The 19,209-nt window shown below is 39.5% G+C and overlaps 1 protein-coding gene across 4 annotated transcripts in view; it reads right to left on the bottom strand.

Annotated features, from left to right (window-relative positions):
* dennd1b (DENN/MADD domain containing 1B) overlaps positions 1-19,209 on the bottom strand; it is a 244,552-nt gene that overhangs the window by 48,506 nt on the left and 176,837 nt on the right. For 3 of the 4 annotated variants that reach the window (XM_067990635.1, XM_067990632.1, XM_067990633.1), the window contains 2 exons: positions 17,364-17,489; positions 4,811-4,912 (listed from right to left, as the gene is read on the bottom strand). In XM_067990635.1, coding sequence (XP_067846736.1) covers positions 4,811-4,912; positions 17,364-17,489 — 228 coding nt within the window. The remainder of the gene's footprint in view (positions 1-4,810; positions 4,913-17,363; positions 17,490-19,209) is intronic. The other variant, XM_067990634.1, reaches the window with a different exon arrangement.

Genomic DNA, 19,209 nt, shown 5'->3' with positions numbered 1-19,209 from the left:
CTTCAAAGTGTACGGTCATACGATGCAGAATCCAATTCATAATCTTCTCAGAGGCAAGTAATACATTGGACCCACCTGAAGCTCAGGTGAGAATCTGAAAATGTTAAACTCTGCTTTTCTAAAAAGTCACAAAATGTTACTACAAATGATCAGGTCTAATCAAAAATTATTTATAATTCCCATAAATTTCAAATCAACTAACTTCATAATAAAACTTTTAAAAATTGCTGTGCAAAAATCTCAAAAATGCCTCAATTCATACATTTATTTTCAGTATTAAAACTGTACACAAAGCTTTAAAAGGTTTTGGCGACAAAGTTTATTTCAGTTTTAAATGACAGACATTAGTCCAATTGATAGAACTAGTGTCAGATATTTCACTGATTGTACAATAAATCAAACAAATATAGGTACAATCTCTGTGAAATACACTGGAAGGGTCAAATAAAAGCTGTATGATCACTGAAGTGCCATGAATGACTACAGAAATAATGCAGTCAGTGGTAATCTGAAGGCTGCCAATTCAGTTGTTGATATGAAACAAGTTAAATTCCTGTAAATTAAACAATGGCAGCAGCACATGGGATACAAATGATAGAAACCAGGCAGATATTCCATGTCTTTCTTGGACAAATTCTTATTTATTCTTAATGGGCTCTTTTCCAAGAACCAAGGACTTGTTTCGTGGTCAGATCAATCCAATTTTCGTGGATTTCACGTTAAGTCGAATGAGATAAAGGCAATTCAGCTACTACAGAGCAGAAATGTCTTTGAAGTGCAGGTTGCTAACATAGTGAGAACTCAAGAAATTCTTCTCTGTCATAAGCTAGCACTTGATTAATTATCATTCTCCTCATACTACTGAAGCTACATCAGTCTGCAACAAGACTGTACAAACTATCACAGTCCAAAAAAACATTGTACAAAATGGTGCATATTTTCCTGTCAGGAATGAATTAAATACCCATTGTTCATTGCAACTTAGAATCAGTTAGCAAATTTGCAAAAACTCAGATTTGAAGTGCAATTTCTGAGAATACAATCCTATTACCACTGCTGAAAAACTGCCAGCCACTCAATAAGGATCTTTAAATGCTGCCCAAACATTTGAGCTACCCACCAATACAAATGGAAAAGGGCAAATGTTTTTGAAAATGGGTCAAGATCACAGGACCTGTATGTGCTGGAGAGACATTGTTGACGCAGAGAATGATTGCCAAATATTTTAGAGACAACAAGCAGGAAATTTGTCACCAACAATATGAATGCCTTTGTGTAAGTTTTTATTTGAAAGCCTCTATGTCTCCTCGTTTATTTTTGCCCAGAGTGGTGACTCCAGTAACTAAAGACAGATCCTGCAGTCTGAGCGTGCGCAATTCTCAGGATGCACAGGAGAGCCAAATGATGGAATGATTCTCTCCCAGTGTGGACAAAAATCATTGATTGTTTTTCAAAATTACTTGAATGAAATCCAGAGGACAAAATTTAATTTTGAAAGCTTTGTTAAGGTAAGACTTATATGGAGTTTTTTTTTTGAAAAACAGTATGTACGTGTGCGAGAGTATGTACTCAAAATTGGCAGGACATGACTAGTGGTGCCCCCAGGAATCTGTACTGGGGCCTCAGCTTTTCACAATATTTACAAGTGACTTAGATGAAGGAATAGAGAGCTGTATATCCAAGTTTGCTGACAACACTAAGTTAGGTGGCACAGTAAATAGTGTAGATTGGAGCAGAAAGTTGCAAAAGGACATTGACAGATTAAGTGAGTGAGCAAAACTGTGGCAGATGGAGTTCAATGTGGGGAAGTGTGAGGTCATCCTCTCTGGACCCAAGAAAGATAAATCAGCATATATTCTAAATGGAGAGAAGGTAGCAACTGTGGAGGAGCAGAAAGATTTAAGGGTCCACGTACAAAAATCACTAAAAGCCAGAGGGTGGGTACAAAAAATAATTTAAAAGGAATGCTTGCCTTTATCTCAAGGGGTGGAAGTTATGATACAGTTATATCAAGTTCTGGTCAGACCCCATCTGGAGTAATGCGTTCAGTAATGGGCATCGCATCTCAGGAAGGATATGGTGGCCTTAGAGGGGGTGCAGCGCAGATTCACCAGAATGATATCGGAGCTAAAAGGATTAAATAATGAGGATAGGTTGCAAAGACTAGGCTTGTATTCCCTTGAGTATGGAAAATTAAGGGGTGATCTAATTGAAGTGTTTAAGATGATTAAAGGATTTGATAGGGTAGGTAGAGAGAAATTATTTCCTCTGGTGGCGGAGTCCAGAACAAGGGGGCATAACCTTAAAATTAGAGCTGTGCCGATAAGAGTGACCTCAGTGTGCACTTCTTCACAAAAACGGTGGTGGAAACTTGGAACTCGCCCCCAAAAAGTAGTTGAGACTGGGGGTCAATTAAAAATTTAAAAACTGAGATTGATAGGTTTTTGATAGGCAAGGGTATTAAGAGTTAAGGAACTAAGATAGTAAGATGGAGTTAAGGTACAGATCAGCCACGATCGAACTGAATGGCAGAACAGGCTCGAGGGGCTGAATGGCCTATGAGAGATGTAAATTGACAGACTTATATACCTGCTGTAGTTTTAGTTGGCACTTGAATTCTCTATAGTCAGAAAGCATATTCGAGAGTGAGTGAGATAAAAATCACAGAGCGAAGCAGGCAGAGAAACACAATTTGAGGAAGCAATCACAAAACACCAAATTTAATGTTTGCAGAGATTTTTTAGAAAGTTACAAACCAATGTTGCCAGACAGGTAATGGTCCTTCCACCCACCAAGTGCCCCCCCGCTCCTCTCAATGTTGACAAGACACCAGGGGCTTCATTTTAAAAGGGCGGCGGGATGTTAGCCTCGGGGGGGGGGGAGGGGGAGGGTGATTTGCAGGCGTCAAACCTGGAAGGGAAGTCGGCGATTGCGATTGCAATCCTAATGAGGCCAATTAAAGCCTCTTCCGAGTTTTGCAATTGACAGGCTGGCTACCGACAGGAGCTGCACATCTTGTAGGGGGGGGGGGGGGGTCGGGGGAGAAAGAGAGAGACCCCCTCGCTGTTGCGAGAGTGGGAGGGAGGATAAAGATCAGAGAAGGGGGTGGGGAGAAGACATTGGATATCGGAAGGGGGGTGGGGGGGGGGGGAAGTATGCAGAAGACATCGGACATCGGCGGGGGGGGGGTGGGGGTGTGCAGAAGACATCGGAAGGGGGGTGTACAGAAGACATTGGAGGCGGGGGGAGACATCGGACATTGGAGCAGGGGAGTGCAGGTGACATCGCTTGTAAGGTATGTTTATTTATTTTTTTTACAATAGGAAATGCAATTTCATTTAATTTATTTAGTTTATTTTTGACTGATCCGCCCTTCATGCCTGGTGAAACCAGGTGTGAATCGAAAGCCGTGGGAAAGCCGCCCAGGTAAAGGTCAAAATCTTTCAAACTATTCAATATGCCAAAAATAAACTACCTTAAGTACCTCAATGAGGTACATTTGCTGATTTAAATATCGTCCTGCCGGCTTTAACTGCTGGCGGGACTTCCGGGGTCGTGCGCGTTCATCAGTGGGTTGAAGCTGGGAATCCTGCCCGCTCTGGATTTCTCTGATTTTCTTTGCCCCCAACACACACGGACTTTCATTTTAAAATTGAGCCCCAGATATGTAACAGTGAGCCAAACCTCACATTCTAGCCCCCAGTTCTGCCAAATCCCAGTCTGCCCCTCCAGTGATGTCAGACCAAAGGATTCCACCGCCCCCCCCCCCTCCAACCCCCATCAGCCTTATCACAGTGATGTCTAACTCCAGGACCCCCAGTTCTGCCAAAACCCAGGATCATCTTCCACTGAGAGCAAAGCATAGGACCATTCCCCAGTACAGCTAAACCCCACACCCCAACCCTATATCTGATATTCAACACTATCTACATCCAACTGATACATCTCATATGGAATATTGCTGTGCGTTCTCAGCTGTAAAACTCGTAAGGGATTAAAAAGTAATTTCATAGGTAAAGAAATATATGTAAAATATAAAGGCTTCTCATTTATAGATTTTCACAGCATGATTTACAGATTCATAAAATTCAATCCACAAAAGACCAGTAAAATTCCCAGGATACCAGTTAATAAAAATAGAATTTGACTTACTCAGTCACTGTAAATCAGCAGTCTTGATGTTATCCTTACATGGTTACAAAACGCCATATTGTTTGACACACTTTGAGCTATGCCATGGAAGTTTTACATAATTTCCGTACAAATGCCATGATATACACTAAAAATTATTAGAAATTAAGCATAGAAACAGGGAATTCGGCCCAACTGGTCTATGCCAGTGTTTCTCTCCATACGAGCCTCCTCCCACCCGATCAGCATAACCTTCCATTCCTTTCTCCCTCATGTTCCACATTCTAACCAATCGCTGGGTAAAGAAGTTTCTCCTGAATTCCTTATTGGATTTATTAGTGACTGTCTTTACATATATGGCCCCGAGTTCTGGTCTCCCCCACAAGTAGAAACATTTTCTCTACGTCTACCCTATTAAACCCCTTTATAATTGTAAAGACCTCTATAAAGTCACCGCTCAGCCTTCTCTTTTCCAGAGAAAAGAGCCCCAATCTATTCAGTCTTTCCAGGTAATTATAACCTCTCAGTTCTGGTATTATCTTTGTAAATTGTTTTTGCACTTTCTCCACTGCCTCTCTATCCTAAATTGTAGACAAATATGTATTATGTAGTACAAAATTATTTTTTCAGATATAAGTTCTTTTCAAAAAATATATATCCATAAGAGTTCCTTTTTTACCTGTTTGAACAACTGGAGCTGTACTGCATTTTGAAGGAAGTGTTTTACAGTGCTGGAACGATGGGCAACATAACTCTCCTCACAAAATGTGATCGGCTCTCCCTGAAATTAAACAAAATTTACAGGGTTAAGTGTCAGAATATTATTTAAGTACATTTTTGCTCCTAACCAAGTCACTCCATTAGTTTTTCTAATGCTATTCATTCAACAGGGTTGTGTTGAAGAACTGCGAGTAGAGCTCCATATTAATGGGTGCTGGGTTATATTCTGCCAAGTCAACACAGTAAATGAAGTCACTTTTTTTGGTTATTCCTCCCTCAAACTTTTCCCCCCCCCCCCCCCCGCCCCACATCAAGTCGTTCATTCCCTTAATGGGGTGTAGTTCCACGAGTCGCATTTGTCCACCACAAACTCAGTTAAGCAGTTATTATTTGTGTGAGCCTTGACAGAATGCCGGCAGGCTGATGGGTGGAGCTCACATCAGAGCCCAATCCGATCCTCCTGCTGCATCCACACACAGGAAGAGGACAGTTACCAAATAGTGAACAGGAGTTCGAACAATGACTGATTTTCCTCTCTCTAACTGAGCAACATTGAGGGCATCCCTAGCGCTAATACTACTGCCCCAAATGAGATTAGCAATTTTAGCACAGATTGGTGATCAAACTGGAGACCTTCCTGGTCTGTATGGCTCAGAGGTGATGACTTTATCTCTGAGCCAGCGTGGAACACCAACTTAAAAAAGCACAAATATAAAATGGTTGAAAATGATTCAATTAAAAAGCTTGGCCAAAAGTCATATTTATAGGTACACACAGGCACAGAATAAGTTACTTAAAACTTACTCTAGTTTTCTGGCAATTATGACCATGCAAATATGCATTAACGTTGATGCACTACTTGGATACAATCATTATTGATTCAGTCATTGGTCTGAGCCAATGGTCACAGTGAGGTGTCAATTGAAATACTAACATCTTATGGGATTGGTTTAAAAATATATGTTCCTGACAGATCTTTTTAATATAACAGTTAACATTTAAATTTGCTTGGTTCAGGGCCATTTTTTGAAAAGCCTGTCTGATTCAAACCGGAGAGGCCAACTGAAGCCTTTGGAGATAGGCCAGAGCACATCTGTGCACAGCAAGGGGATAAAACCAACCACAGAAGACTATTATGTACATTATAGTTTATCATAACAATTACAACTATTATTTTCTACTCACTCAAGAGCTTAATAACTACTGTAAATTCTCGAGTCTCATAGCTATTGTAAGCTTATGATCGGTTTAACAGATTTGCTTGGCAGTCAAAGCCTGTCACAGTCCAATGAACTGTTATTTTGTCGCCTTCTGAAGTCGAGGAAGATCATGCTAGCACACGTGAGCAAGCTGAAATAAAGTGAAGAGGGTTTTCCATTGGATCCTTCAGCACGCTACAAATTCCCGAGGATAGTTGGAGAAGTAAAATACACTCCAGGGCACAGGATGTGGGAGCTCACCTACAGGAGTAGTTAGAGATGCTGACACCCTCCCCCCTCAGTCAAAAAAGTACCTGGACTAAAAAACCCCAAAACATAGCAGTTCACCAGCTAATGAAAGCGACTGAATCTTACAGAACATAGCTGAGCGATATGTTGAGAAGGTGTGCAACAAAATCAGCATTACATGATTAACTGTTTTAAAAAGTAAATAAACTTTTGTTGAGATGTTTGTGTTATGCTATCATACTGCTTTAATTAATATCTGACAGGGTTTTCAAATCATACACGACACCATCATAAACAGTCTTTGCACTAATGCAAAATAGTGTCTTTTGCATTTAGTTTTATTTATTAACATATTATACTGGATAACTCATTTTTCCCTGCAGCTAAGCCAACAAAGGACCAAAGGACACTGCTGCCAATATGAAAAAAAAAATCTTGTTTTACAATTCTATTTGTCTTTCATGAAACTATCTCAAATACAAAACAAATGCTGACGTATTTATTAAGTAAGGAATTTTAACAAATAGAATTTTTAATTCCATATTACAAATGTTAGGAAGCACAGGTAACAGATAGACACTGTCAAGGTTTTAAACAGTTATATGTGCAAGCACGGAGTGTTTTACTTGGTTTATTAAAAAAACAAAATTTTCCCAGATGAAAACTAAATAAAACCCAAATGGGTTGTATAACACAAGTTTCATATTCTGGATACATGTTCTGTTACACAATATAGTACACTGTTTTCTTAAGAAAAGTAGTGGGGCTCGGTTATGTTCACAACAAACCATTAATACTGAAATTGTAAGTTCACTAGATTGATTCCTGGGATGAGAGGGTTGTCCTATGAGGAGAGATTGAGTAGAATGAGTCTATATTTTCTTGAGTTTAGATGAGAGGTGATCTCATTGAAACATATAAAATTCTGAGAAGGCTTAATGGTAGACGCTGTGAGGCAGTTTCCCCTGGCTGGAGAATCTGGAACTTGGGGTCACAGTCTCAAGATAAGGGGTCAGCCATTTAGGACTGTGAAGGCTGTGGATGGTCAGTCGTTGAGTATATTCAAGACTGAGATCGATAGATTTTTGGACACCAAGGGAATTAAGGGATATGGGGATAGGGCAGGAAAGTGGAGTTGAGGTAGAAGATGATCTTATTGAACGACGGAGCAGACTCGAGGGGCCGTATGATCTACTCCTATGTTTTTATGTTCGATGTCAGAGAAGCAAATTATATCACAGCACTGAACTGCAAAACAGTCATGATAGAATGCACAGAAAAGGTGTACCTCTGGTTAACTAACTACCTTATTGTTTAGAAACAATTTTATAATTTTAACAGAATAGAATCTGCAACATGCTATTCTTTCCCATGGCTTTCCTGTTCAGAATTAGAATATTGTAACTTCATTTATACTGAACATCTCAGTAACAAAAGTGTTGTGCCCTGATTTGCTGCAATCATCTCTTCCAGCAAAATATAAGCAATTCCAAATAGGTTGCTGATTTGAAAATGAAATATCAAAACTTTGGGATTTTTTATATAATTTTATTAGCCTAAAATATGAACTACGTTATTACACTCTAATAGACTTGCATCTTACGCAATACAACACATTTTTAATTTGGTCAGCTATTCTTAACATAAAACCACATATCTATATACAATTAAAAATGGTGAGAGGCCACAACACTATAGGTATTACATCCGTAGTTGGTGTTTCAAGGGTCACATTTTATGACTACTCTATTTCAGCCAGGGATTATTTATTTTTTAATTAAAATATTTAAATTTGGAATGGATAGGATGAATGGACGGTCTTCCCATTTAAGATGAAGATTGTTAGCCATATTCACGCTGATTTACAAGTTATTTATTAACAAACCATTGAGTTTTTCACTGCAAAAAATTGAACAATTAAGCAGCAACAATTTCAGAAAACAGCACTTCCTCCTAATTGTTAAGGGTGGAGGGGTGCAGAGATTGATGTCTTATGCCATATATTGTTTTCTGTGTTTAAATTCATGCAGTTGCTCTTTCGTTGTTAAAGGTCTGGGTACAGCAGCAAAGTACTTACAATGTAATGGCTTAGTTATATGCTTTGAAAAAGCAGTCGCAAATTGTGACTATTTTATACATCAATGCAATATTTAATGCTTAATATATTATTAAAAAAAGCAGAAATAAACTAAAAACAGGAAGGTTTTTAATTTCGATGTTGTAAAATGATGATCTGTAAATAACTTGGGACATCAAGTAAATGATATGGACACTCCCATACATCAAATGCCTTCTAACATGAAACAGCTATTTAGATAATATACACACTTTTTAATGTCCTTGAGATGCAAATTTAAATAGCATACAAGATAAAATGCACAAACAAAGTTTGAGGATTATGAAAGATTCTTTGAATTTTAATGTTTATTCATGAAACATTATAATAAATTTTCACAAAAGCCCATATTTCTGTCAGGTAGTCAGACCATGATAATGGAATGGAAACTGTAAGGACTCTCTAGAGTATGGTTTTCATAGCTGGCTCTACACAAAGGACAAATAATATGGGCTCAATTTTAAAATTGAGCCAGGAAGGCGGCGGGGAGGGGGGTCAAATTGAGGACGGGAAACTCATCAGTACTGGTTTCCCAGATGTCCTTACAGGCTGATCTCAGTAGGACGGGAAAGCAGCCAGGGAGAAGATGCCTTCAGGTAAGTCTTTCTTTGTATGGATTGTGGGGGGGAGGGGGTGGGTGGGTACTGGTGGGCACAGGAGTCGTGAGTCATGGGGGGAGGGGGTGTCAAGATAGGGGGTCATCGCGGGGGTCCGCGATCATTGATGGGGAGGATCAGGGGTTGGAGGATCAGGGTCGGAGAATCGGAGTTGGGGGGGGGGGGGGGGGGAGGATCGGGGTCGGGGATCCGTGATGGGGGGTGTCCGCGATCGTTGGGGGTAGGGGGGGTAGGCTTGTTGGGCCTGGGGGAAGCATTCCTGCTCCTCCGGGCCCACAAGCTGTGCCTTTCTAGGCACCTACCTTTAGGAACATAGGAACAGGAGGAGGCCATTCAGCCCCTCGTGCCTGCTCCGCCATTTGATAAGATCATGGCTGACCTGTGATCTAACTCCATATACCTGCCTTTGGCCCATATCCCTTAATACCTTTGGTTGCCAAAAAGCTATCTATCTCAGATTTAAATTTAGCAATTGAGTTAGTATCAATTGCCGTTTGCGGAAAAGAGTTCCAAACTTCTACCACCCTTTGTGTGTAGAAATGTTTTCTAATCTCACTCCTGAAAGGTCTGGCTCTAATTTTTAGACTGTGCCCCCTACTCCTAGAATCCCCAACCAGTGGAAATAGTTTCTCTCTATCCACCCTATCCGTTCCCCTTAATATCTTGTAAACTTCGATCAGATCACCCCTTAACCTTCTAAACTCCAGAGAATACAACCCCAATTTGTGTAATCCCTCCTCGTAACTTAACCCTTGAAGTCCGGGAATCATTCTAGTAAACCTACGCTGCACTCCCTCCAAGGCCAATATGTCCTTCCGAAGGTGCGGTGCCCAGAATTGCTCACGGTACTCCAGGTGCGGTCTAACCAGGGTTTTGTATGGCTGCAGCATAACTTCTGCCCGCTTGTACTCTAGTCCTCTAGATATAAAGGCCAGCATTCCATTAGCCTTATTGATTATTTTCTGCACCTGCTCATGACACTTCAATTATCTATGTACCTGTACCCCTAAGTCCCTTTGGACATCCACTGTTTTTAAACTTTTTACCATTTAGAAAGTACCCTGTTCTATCCTTTTTTGATCCAAAGTGAATGACCTCACATTTGTCTACATTGAATTCCATTTGCCACAGTTTTGCCCATTCACCTAATCTATCAATATCACTTTTTAATTTTATGTTTTCATCTACACTGCTTACAATGCCACCAATCTTTGTGTCATCGGCAAACTTAGATATGAAACTTTCTATGCCTTCATCTAAGTCGTTAATAAATATTGTGAATAATTGAGGCCCCAAGACAGATCCCTGCGGGACTCCACAAGTCACATCCTGCCAATGTGAATACTTACCCATTATCCCTACTCTCTGTCGCCTTTCGCTCAGCCAATTTCTTAACCAAGTCCGTACTTTTCCCTCGATTCCATGGGCTTCTATCTTAGCTAACAGTCTCTTATGTGGGACCTTATCAAATGCCTTCTGGAAGTCCATATAAATAACATCCATTGACATTCCCCTGTCCACTACTTTAGTCACCTCTTCAAAAAATTCAATCAGGTTCGTCAGGCACGACCTACCTTTCACAAATCCATGCTGGCTCTCTCTGATTAACTGAAAATTCTCGACGTGTTCAGTCACCCTATCCTTAATTATAGACTCCAGCATTTTCCCCACAACAGATGTTAGGCTAACTGGTCTACAATTCCCTGGTTTCCCTCTCTCTCCTTTCTTAAAAAGCAGAGTGACATGTGTAATTTTCCAATCTAGAGGGACAGTTCCTGAATCTAAAGAACTTTGAAAGATTATAGTTAGGGCATCTGCAATGTACCTGTTAGTCTTGGGCCTTTTCGTCCCCTTTCACAAAGCTTAAAACAGAAGGCCCGGGAATCCCGGCCCCCCGGGGTTAAAATCGGGAAGTCCAGAAAAATGGAGGCCCGAAGTCTCCTTGAAAAGTTTTAAGGCCCAACCCGCCGCCTGCTCGCCCACCCTGGTGAAAACCGGAAATGTGTGGGTTGGAGGCGGGTCTGAAATGGTGGCAATTTTCAATGCCCCCCCACCCCCCGCCCCCAACCCACCTGTTTTTCCACAGTTAAAACTGAGCCCTATGAATCATTGCAGAAGAGCTCCAAAATTCAGATTTAATGCTATAAATATTTTATAATATCACAGAGAACATTGCAATATAACTGCTGCTCTGTAGCTCCCTACGGTCCATCAACAATCTACAGTTACTGAGGCCAGAGAGCGATTTTTAAATAAAAACACAAAAGGGTTAAACTTAAACTCTTCCCCTCAAATGAATAAATCTCATTGTAACTAAAAAAAATATTGTACCCTGTAAATTAAGTGAAATTACAGCAGGAGCTTGGAATGTATTAAGCCTTGGAGGACCTCTCAAGTTATCTCATAGGGGAGTGAGCGGCAGTATTTCCACTTTTGATGCTAGAAAATCATATCAAACATTGGCCTGGTACTGGCTGTGATATGGCCATGTTAATCTCAAGACTTATGAGCCTCACTTCACTGAAAACTGACAAGTGAAGCTGATTATCAGCTTACCACGGGCCACATTTTTGAATGCGAGCACTGCCTCCAAATGGATGGTAGGACTCAAAAGACACGATGAACAGACTAGGACAATAATCTACTTTTTTCTTAAAAAGCAAAAATATATATTTTATTTTTAAGTTTTGAAGTGTTGATTGTAGTATAAATAAATATACAGAAGATCCAGAAAGACAACAGCAATGGTTTGGGTATGTTTCAACAGCTTGCATTTATGTAGTGCCTTTAACGTAGTAAAACATTCTGAGGCACTTCACAGGAGCATTATCAGACAAAGCTGTTTCAAGAACGGAAACAGCTAGAGTACCTTTCCTTTCCCCTTCATACAGATGTACATGGAGCAAGAAGCCGAGGGAGACCAAGGAAGCACTGGATAGACAATGTTGACAGTGACTTGTCACAGAAAGGGATACAGATGAGTGAAGCGGCCAGGCTAGTTCAGAACCGACAACAATAGAGTGAATTCCTTCGACCCATTATCGCTGCTGAGGTGATGGCCGGGAATTTAATAGTATTGTTGTATAAAATTATTACAGTAATAAGGCTACTTCCGACAAAGTAGCTTTGTCACCTTAATTTTATGCTTTGTTTCAATGACACAGAGCAAACTAATCACTTAAAATAATGATTTGTGAACCATGTCTATTAACTAAACCATTTTCTCAAATCTGAATGGCACACTTTAAAAATAAAAAATTGTAAACTTAAAAGAATTCTCAACAAAAAGCTTGTTGCAGTAAATGCATTAAAATAGCCTGAAGCAACAAGGCCTTGAAAGGATTACAATTTAAAAAAAACGTATTTCTTTCTTATCAATGTAAAATTTAGACAGCCATATTAAAGATATCCAAAAGTCTGACCCTCAAAATAGGAATATTGAAGTTTGAAGTATATCAGTATTATGGACACAGCCAATACACCTTTAATCTTCCAGATGATGAAAACTTTACATGTTGTACCATTCTGATACAAATGGATATATTCTTTGGCTGTGTTTCAGAGTACTGGCAGTTAATAGCACTGGGAATAACTGCTGCCAAGAGCTATTAAACATGACTTTCCATTGAGGAATACTAAAATGTTGTAGATCAGATATTCAAAAAAATCATTAAAAGCAAACTACAATAAGTATTTTTCTTCCCTTTTAAATTTGGTGTAACAAAGCTTTGCAGTGAAAACCATTTTCCATTGAGTAGAAATGAACGGTGAAAATCAACACACTCAACAAAACCAATGTAGATCATTGGATCATAAAAATTTCAAGTATTTTTATTGGAAAAAAACACTATGGGAGAAGAGACAAATTCAGGTGGCACACCGTCTTTTCCCCTTTTGGATTCACGTCTGCATTTAGCCTGGACTGATTAACTCATCTCTAGGCTGAATATAAAAATTTTAAGTAGCCTCAATGTTCCACTCCATGCAATGGAACCGATGTATCTATTTAAGCTTTTGTGGTCAGGGTAAACTTAGACATGATTTTGAATATATGAGACACAACTTTCAGTTTGTCAGGTAACCAAGACTGTACCTTACTTAAACTACAAACTGACATTAGTGCCAGAGACAAGTAATTTTCCTGATGATAACCGGTTCAGGAGAGAGGGCATATTAGTTGATGCTGCAGCATAACTTTTCACATGTAATGAACCCTTACATCCCTTCTTCATTAAAAATCATAGAATCGTAGAAATTTACGGCACAGAAGGAGGCCATTCGGCCCATTGTTGTGTCTGTGCTGGCCGAAGGAGAGCCATCCAGCCGAATCCCACTTTGCAACTCTTGGTCCGTAGCCTTGTCGGTTATCGCACTTCAAGTGCGCAGCCAAGCACCTTTAAAATGCAATGAGGGTTTCTGCCTCCACCACCCTTTCAGGCAGAGAGTTTCAGGCCCCTACCACCCTCTGGGTGAAAAAAAATGTCCTCAGCTCCCCTCTAATCCTTCTACCAATTATTTTAAATCTCTGCTCCCTGGTTATTGACCCTTCCACTAAGGGAAATCAGTCCTTCCTATCCACTCTATCTTGGCCCCTCATAATTTTGTACACCTCAATCAAATCACCCCTCAGCCTCCTCTGTTCCAAAGAAAACAACCACAGCCAATCCAATCTTTCCTCATAGCTAAAATTCTCCAGTCCTGGCAATATCCTCGTAAATCTCCTCTGTACCCTCTCTGGTGCAATCACGTCTTTCCTGCAATGTGATAATCAGAACTGCATGCAGTACTCTAGCTGTGGCCCATCTAGTGTTTTATGCAGTTCAAGCATAACCTCCCTGCTCTTATATTCTATGCCTCGGCTAATAAAGGCAAATATACCATATGCCTTCTTAACCACCTTATCTACCTGTCCTGCTAGCTTCAGGGATCTGTGGACATGCACTCTAAGGTCCCTCTGTTTCTCTATACCTCTCAGTATCCTCCCATTTGTTGTGTATTCCCTTGCCTTGTTTGTCCTTCCCAAATGCATTACCTCACGCTTCTCTGGATTGAATTCCATATGTCACTTTTCTGCCCACTTGACCAGTACATTGATATCTTCCTGCAGTCTCCAGCTTTCCTCATCACTATCAACCACACGGCCAATTTATCTATCATCTGCAAACTTCTTAATCATGCCCCCTACATTTAAGTCCAAATCATTGATATATACCACAAAGAGGGACCTGGTACTGAGCTTTGCAGGACCCCACTGGAAATAGCCTTCCAAGTCACAAAAACACCCGACCATTACCCTTTGTTTCATGCCACTGAGCTAATTTTGGATCCAACTTGCCACTTTCCCTTGGATCCCATGGGATTTTACTTTTCTGACCAGTCTGCCGAGGGACCTTGTCAATAGCCTTGATAAAATCCATGGAGACGACATCAAACGCGCTACCCTCATGGATCCTCCTCATTACCTCCTCAAAGAATTCAATCAAGTTAGTCAGACACGACCTTCCCTTAACAAGTCCATGCTGACTGTCCTTGATTAATCTGTGCCTTTCTAAATAACGATTAATACTGTCCCTCAGAATTGTTTCCAATAATTTGCCCACCATCAAGGTTCGGCTGACTGACCTGTAATCACTCGGTCTATCCCTTTCTCCCTTTTTAAACAACGGTACAACATTAGCAGTCCTCCAGTACCACACCTGTAGCAAGGGAGGATTGGAAAATGGTGGTCAGAGCCTCCGCTATTTCCTCCCTTGCTTTTCTTAACAATCTGGGATACATTTCACCCGGGCCTGGTGATTTATCTACTTTCAAAGATGCTAAACCCCTTAATACTTCATCTCTCACTATGTTTATCCCATCCAATATTTCACACTCCTCCTCCTTAACTACAATGTCTGCATCGTCCCCCTCTTTTGTGAAGACAGACACAAAGTATTCATTAAGAACCAAACCCACATCTTCCGCCTCCACACGTAGGTTACCTTTTTGGTCTCTAATAGGCCCTACTGTTTCCTTAATTATCCTCTTGCTGTTTATGTATTTATAAAACATCTTTGGGTTTTCCTTGATTTTACTTGCCAATATTTTTCATGTCCTCTCTTTGCTTTCCTAATTTCCTTTTTAATTTCACCCCTGCATTTTCTATACTTCCCTAGGCTTTCTGCAGTATTGAGCTCTCGGTATCGGATATAAGCTTCCCTTTTTTACCTTATCTTACCCTGTATTCTCCTTGACATCCAAGGAGCTCTAGATTTGGGAGTGCCACCCTTTTTCTTTGTGGGAACATATTTGCTCTGAACCCTCACTATCTTCTCCTTGAATGCCTCCCACCGCTGTGACACTGATTTACCTTCAAGTAGCTGCTTCCAGTGCATTTTTGCTAAATCACTTCTCAGCTTAGTAAAATTGGCCTTTCCCCAATTGAAAACTTTTACTCCTGTTCTTTCTTTGTCCTTTTCCATAACTACTCTAAATCTAACTGAATTATGATCACTACCACCAAAATGCTCTCCTACTGAAATTCCTTCCACCTGTCCAGCTTCATTCCCGAAAGGTAAGTCCAGAACTGTCCCCTCCCTTGTTGGGCTTGCTACATACCGTCTAAAAAAGTTCTCCAGAATGCATTTTAAGAATTCTGTGCCCTCCATACCTTTTACACTGATTCTATTCCAGTTCATAGTAGGCTGGTTGAAATCCCCTACTATTACTGCCCTATTGTTTTTGCACTTCTCAGAAATTTGCCGACATATTTGCTCTTCTATCTCTCTTTGAGTGTATGGCGTCGATAGTACACTCCCAGCAATGTGATTGCCCCTTTTTTGTTCTTCAGCTCAACCCAAATGGCCTCATTTTATGATCCTTCTAACATATCATCCCTCCACACAGCTATAATTGTTTCTTTAACCAACATTGCTACCCCCCCTCCTTTTTTATCCCCTTCTCTATCTCGTCTGAACACCCTGTAACCAGAAATGTTGAGCTGTCATTCCTGCCTCTCTTTAAGCCATGTTTCAGTAATAGCTATGATATTATACTTCCACATATCTATCTGTGCCCTCAGCTCATCGGCCTTATTCATTAGACTCCTTGCATTGAAATGAAAAAAACGTAGCCCTTTTCCCCTACTTTCTGGAACACTGATCACAAATCAACAAATATTTTGCAGACTTTTCCAGTACAATTTAGATAGTACCAGCCGTTGTTTATTTACTACTATATTAGTGCATATCGACAGTGACATGATGAATGACATAAATACTTAATGAATCGTATCTGAACAACTATGGCCAGGTGTACATGAGCCATGTATGACCTGCAAGCCCTGGCTATCCAGTCCATGAAGCCCCAGTAATTCATTGCCTCCTTGTACTCACACATTATGCACTATTGGTTTCTCCCTTTTGAATTTCACAGAGCTGGTGGTTTGAAAACATCTGTTCTTATTGATGGATAATTTTGAAATCCATCAATGTGTGTTGCAAACAAATCTTTCTAAATTACTAGGCCCGCAAATTACAAATCTAGCAACATAAAAAACAACAGCCGACACCGAGGTTAGTATGTGCCAGTAAATAAGTTTAAAGGTATAAAATGCTTGAAAATCAACTTGGAAAAATTGATACGTCATATTATGAAATCCACATGAAATTGACTGAATTGAGTTAGAATACGAAAGTGGAACAATTTATTGCTAATTCTTATATTCTGGTGTGAACTCACATCTCCTATGGCATTCTTCACAGTAAGTTAGAGGATATTCTTGTTTAATTACTGGCATAATACTATGTAATGCACAATGTATTATTCTGCTGCAATGCTGCAGTTGTGTTTAACTTGAAGGTCACACATCTAGTTGCTGTATACATAGTTCACTGCAATGTCACTTAGAGGGTAACTGCTGTTTGCAAATCGGCAGATACTTGTAAATTTCCAGCACCAGGTCGGGGGGCAGGGGGGAATACAGCATGAATTGACCATTTTTCTTCCAATTTTTATATTTTTGACATATTGAAGAATTGCATCTTAAGTTGGAAATGTGAAAAAAAAAATTACAGCTGTCAAACTTCCTGCCAACCAGCCACAAAGGGCTACTGATGACAATCACAAGAAGTTCGGAGGATAGACCATTCTGCTTTCACAGTCACAGCTGATTGTTACAAGTGGGCAGAAGAAATGTAAAAAAATCTACATGGAGCTTTTTACACAAGACTGCAATAGGAGAAAGAAAACAAAGCACAATAAAGCCATGGGGACCAAGATAAATATTGCTCTCTTGTCCGATATACATTTAAACCAAAAGAATACAATATTGGAGATTTTAAAAATACATACAGGTTTATATCGGAGTGCATCCCTGTAGGAGCCAAATAGTGCTGCCTGTGCCTTGAGAAAGGCCCTGGCTACCCCGTCACCAGTAGCTGTAGACTGCTTCTTCAGTTTATATTTCAAGGATGAGATCTGCATAAAGAGAAGCGTTAAATCAACACTTTTTAAAAATAGAAAAAAATTCTAAAATGTACACTATGCGAAGGCTATATCAGTATGCAAGCCATTCCTGGATTAGCAGGTCATCCAAAAAGAGTTTATTCTTTTGAGTGCCTGCTGCTCTTTTACTATAGAAAGCAACAAAGGGTTGATAAGAACATACAAAAGGTAAATATTTTGAGTTTTCTCAAGACTTTGAGATAAATAGACTTTCAATTATTTCACTATACTTCAGCAAGCAAAAAACTTTTCAGACATTTGTTGGAGTTGTACAACACGTGCCACCATGTCGAGGAAGTAGCAAATTGTTACAATCTCCAGGCCAAGTGAGGACTATTTTAAGATGCATTTTTCATCAAATGCTATTTCATATTGATAGAAACTTACAGGGCGCTGCGTCTGAGTGTAAGAATAACTCCAATGATTCACAAAGATAGGACCTTTTCTTTAAAAAGTCTTGGAATTATTCAGAACACAGAAAAACAGAACAGAAATCAGATAGACTACAGTTAATTGCAAGAAACACCTGTTGCATTATAAAATCAGATCAAATTTTCACCAAGAAAATATAATTAGGAGTGAAATTGCATATTAAAAATTATGAAGTGTATCGTGCATGAGCGCAATTCACCAACAGCCCCAAATTTAGGGGAAGAGTAATGAGAAAATACATGCATTGTTCCTGAAACATTGAATGCAATTTTCTTCTGTGCTTCAAATATTGATTGCAGTCCAACTGTCTAATTACTCATTATACTTCTTTTAATAAAGATAACCAGCACAGTACAAGGCATCAGAGAAAACCAAGCTCTACAGGTGATAAACCTTTACAGCAGTGACATTTTTCAGTGTAAAGTCACAGTTACTGTGATCTGATCAAAGAAAGGGACCCCCATAGGGTCCAATTATAGCCATATTTTTATGGAAAAATCATTGAGTTATGATGTTCATAATCTATGCAGAAAGGACTTTACAATATAGGTCTTTTCCCAATAGCTGTGATCTTTTCAATTTACATCAAGGCTTGATAGCTACAGATGAAAGTCTTGAAATCCAATTCATTTAGTCCTCTGACTGCATATACCAAGGCTCATTAAGTTTTTTCAATTAACTTGAGCACAGGTTGTGAAGTACATAATCTATATTTCTGTGGCGAGAAAGGTTAAAGAACATACAAATCCATTGAACTCTCTATGCTCTTTTAATTGACATTGCACTATGGATTCATTATGTAAACCATCAAGTAATGAAATATCAATATTTCTCAACCTGATAAATTTTAATAGATACAACAAAACAATACCTGTGCACTGGGGCATATTCCACATGCAGTACTGTCTGGAATAAACACATTTTAAAAGGGCATAGTCTGGTAAAGTATCTTGGAAGAAACTCTTCCCAAATTTGTAAATGGAGGAGTGTAATGATTTGATTGGAAGCAATGACTGGAAAATTTGTAAATTGCATCCCAAAGGCAAATTGCAGAAATTTGGAGTTTTCAGAGCAGACTGCTCATTTTGCCCAAGAACTTCTCAATCGCACAACAATGTTCCTTTCGACAGAACTGCTACAAATAAAAATGATTATATAATCAGTGACAATGTGGTATTGATAATTTAGTTTCAAATTAAATTTCAAATTCAAAGTAACATTAAAACTAATTTTTTCCACATCCACTGATTTCATTTCAAAA

The sequence above is a fragment of the Heptranchias perlo genome, chromosome 9 (genome assembly GCF_035084215.1).
Source record: "Heptranchias perlo isolate sHepPer1 chromosome 9, sHepPer1.hap1, whole genome shotgun sequence".
NCBI classification, from domain to species: domain Eukaryota; kingdom Metazoa; phylum Chordata; class Chondrichthyes; order Hexanchiformes; family Hexanchidae; genus Heptranchias; species Heptranchias perlo.
The sequence above is the reverse complement of the archived record's forward strand: the minus strand, read 5'-3'. Positions and strand labels throughout refer to the sequence as shown.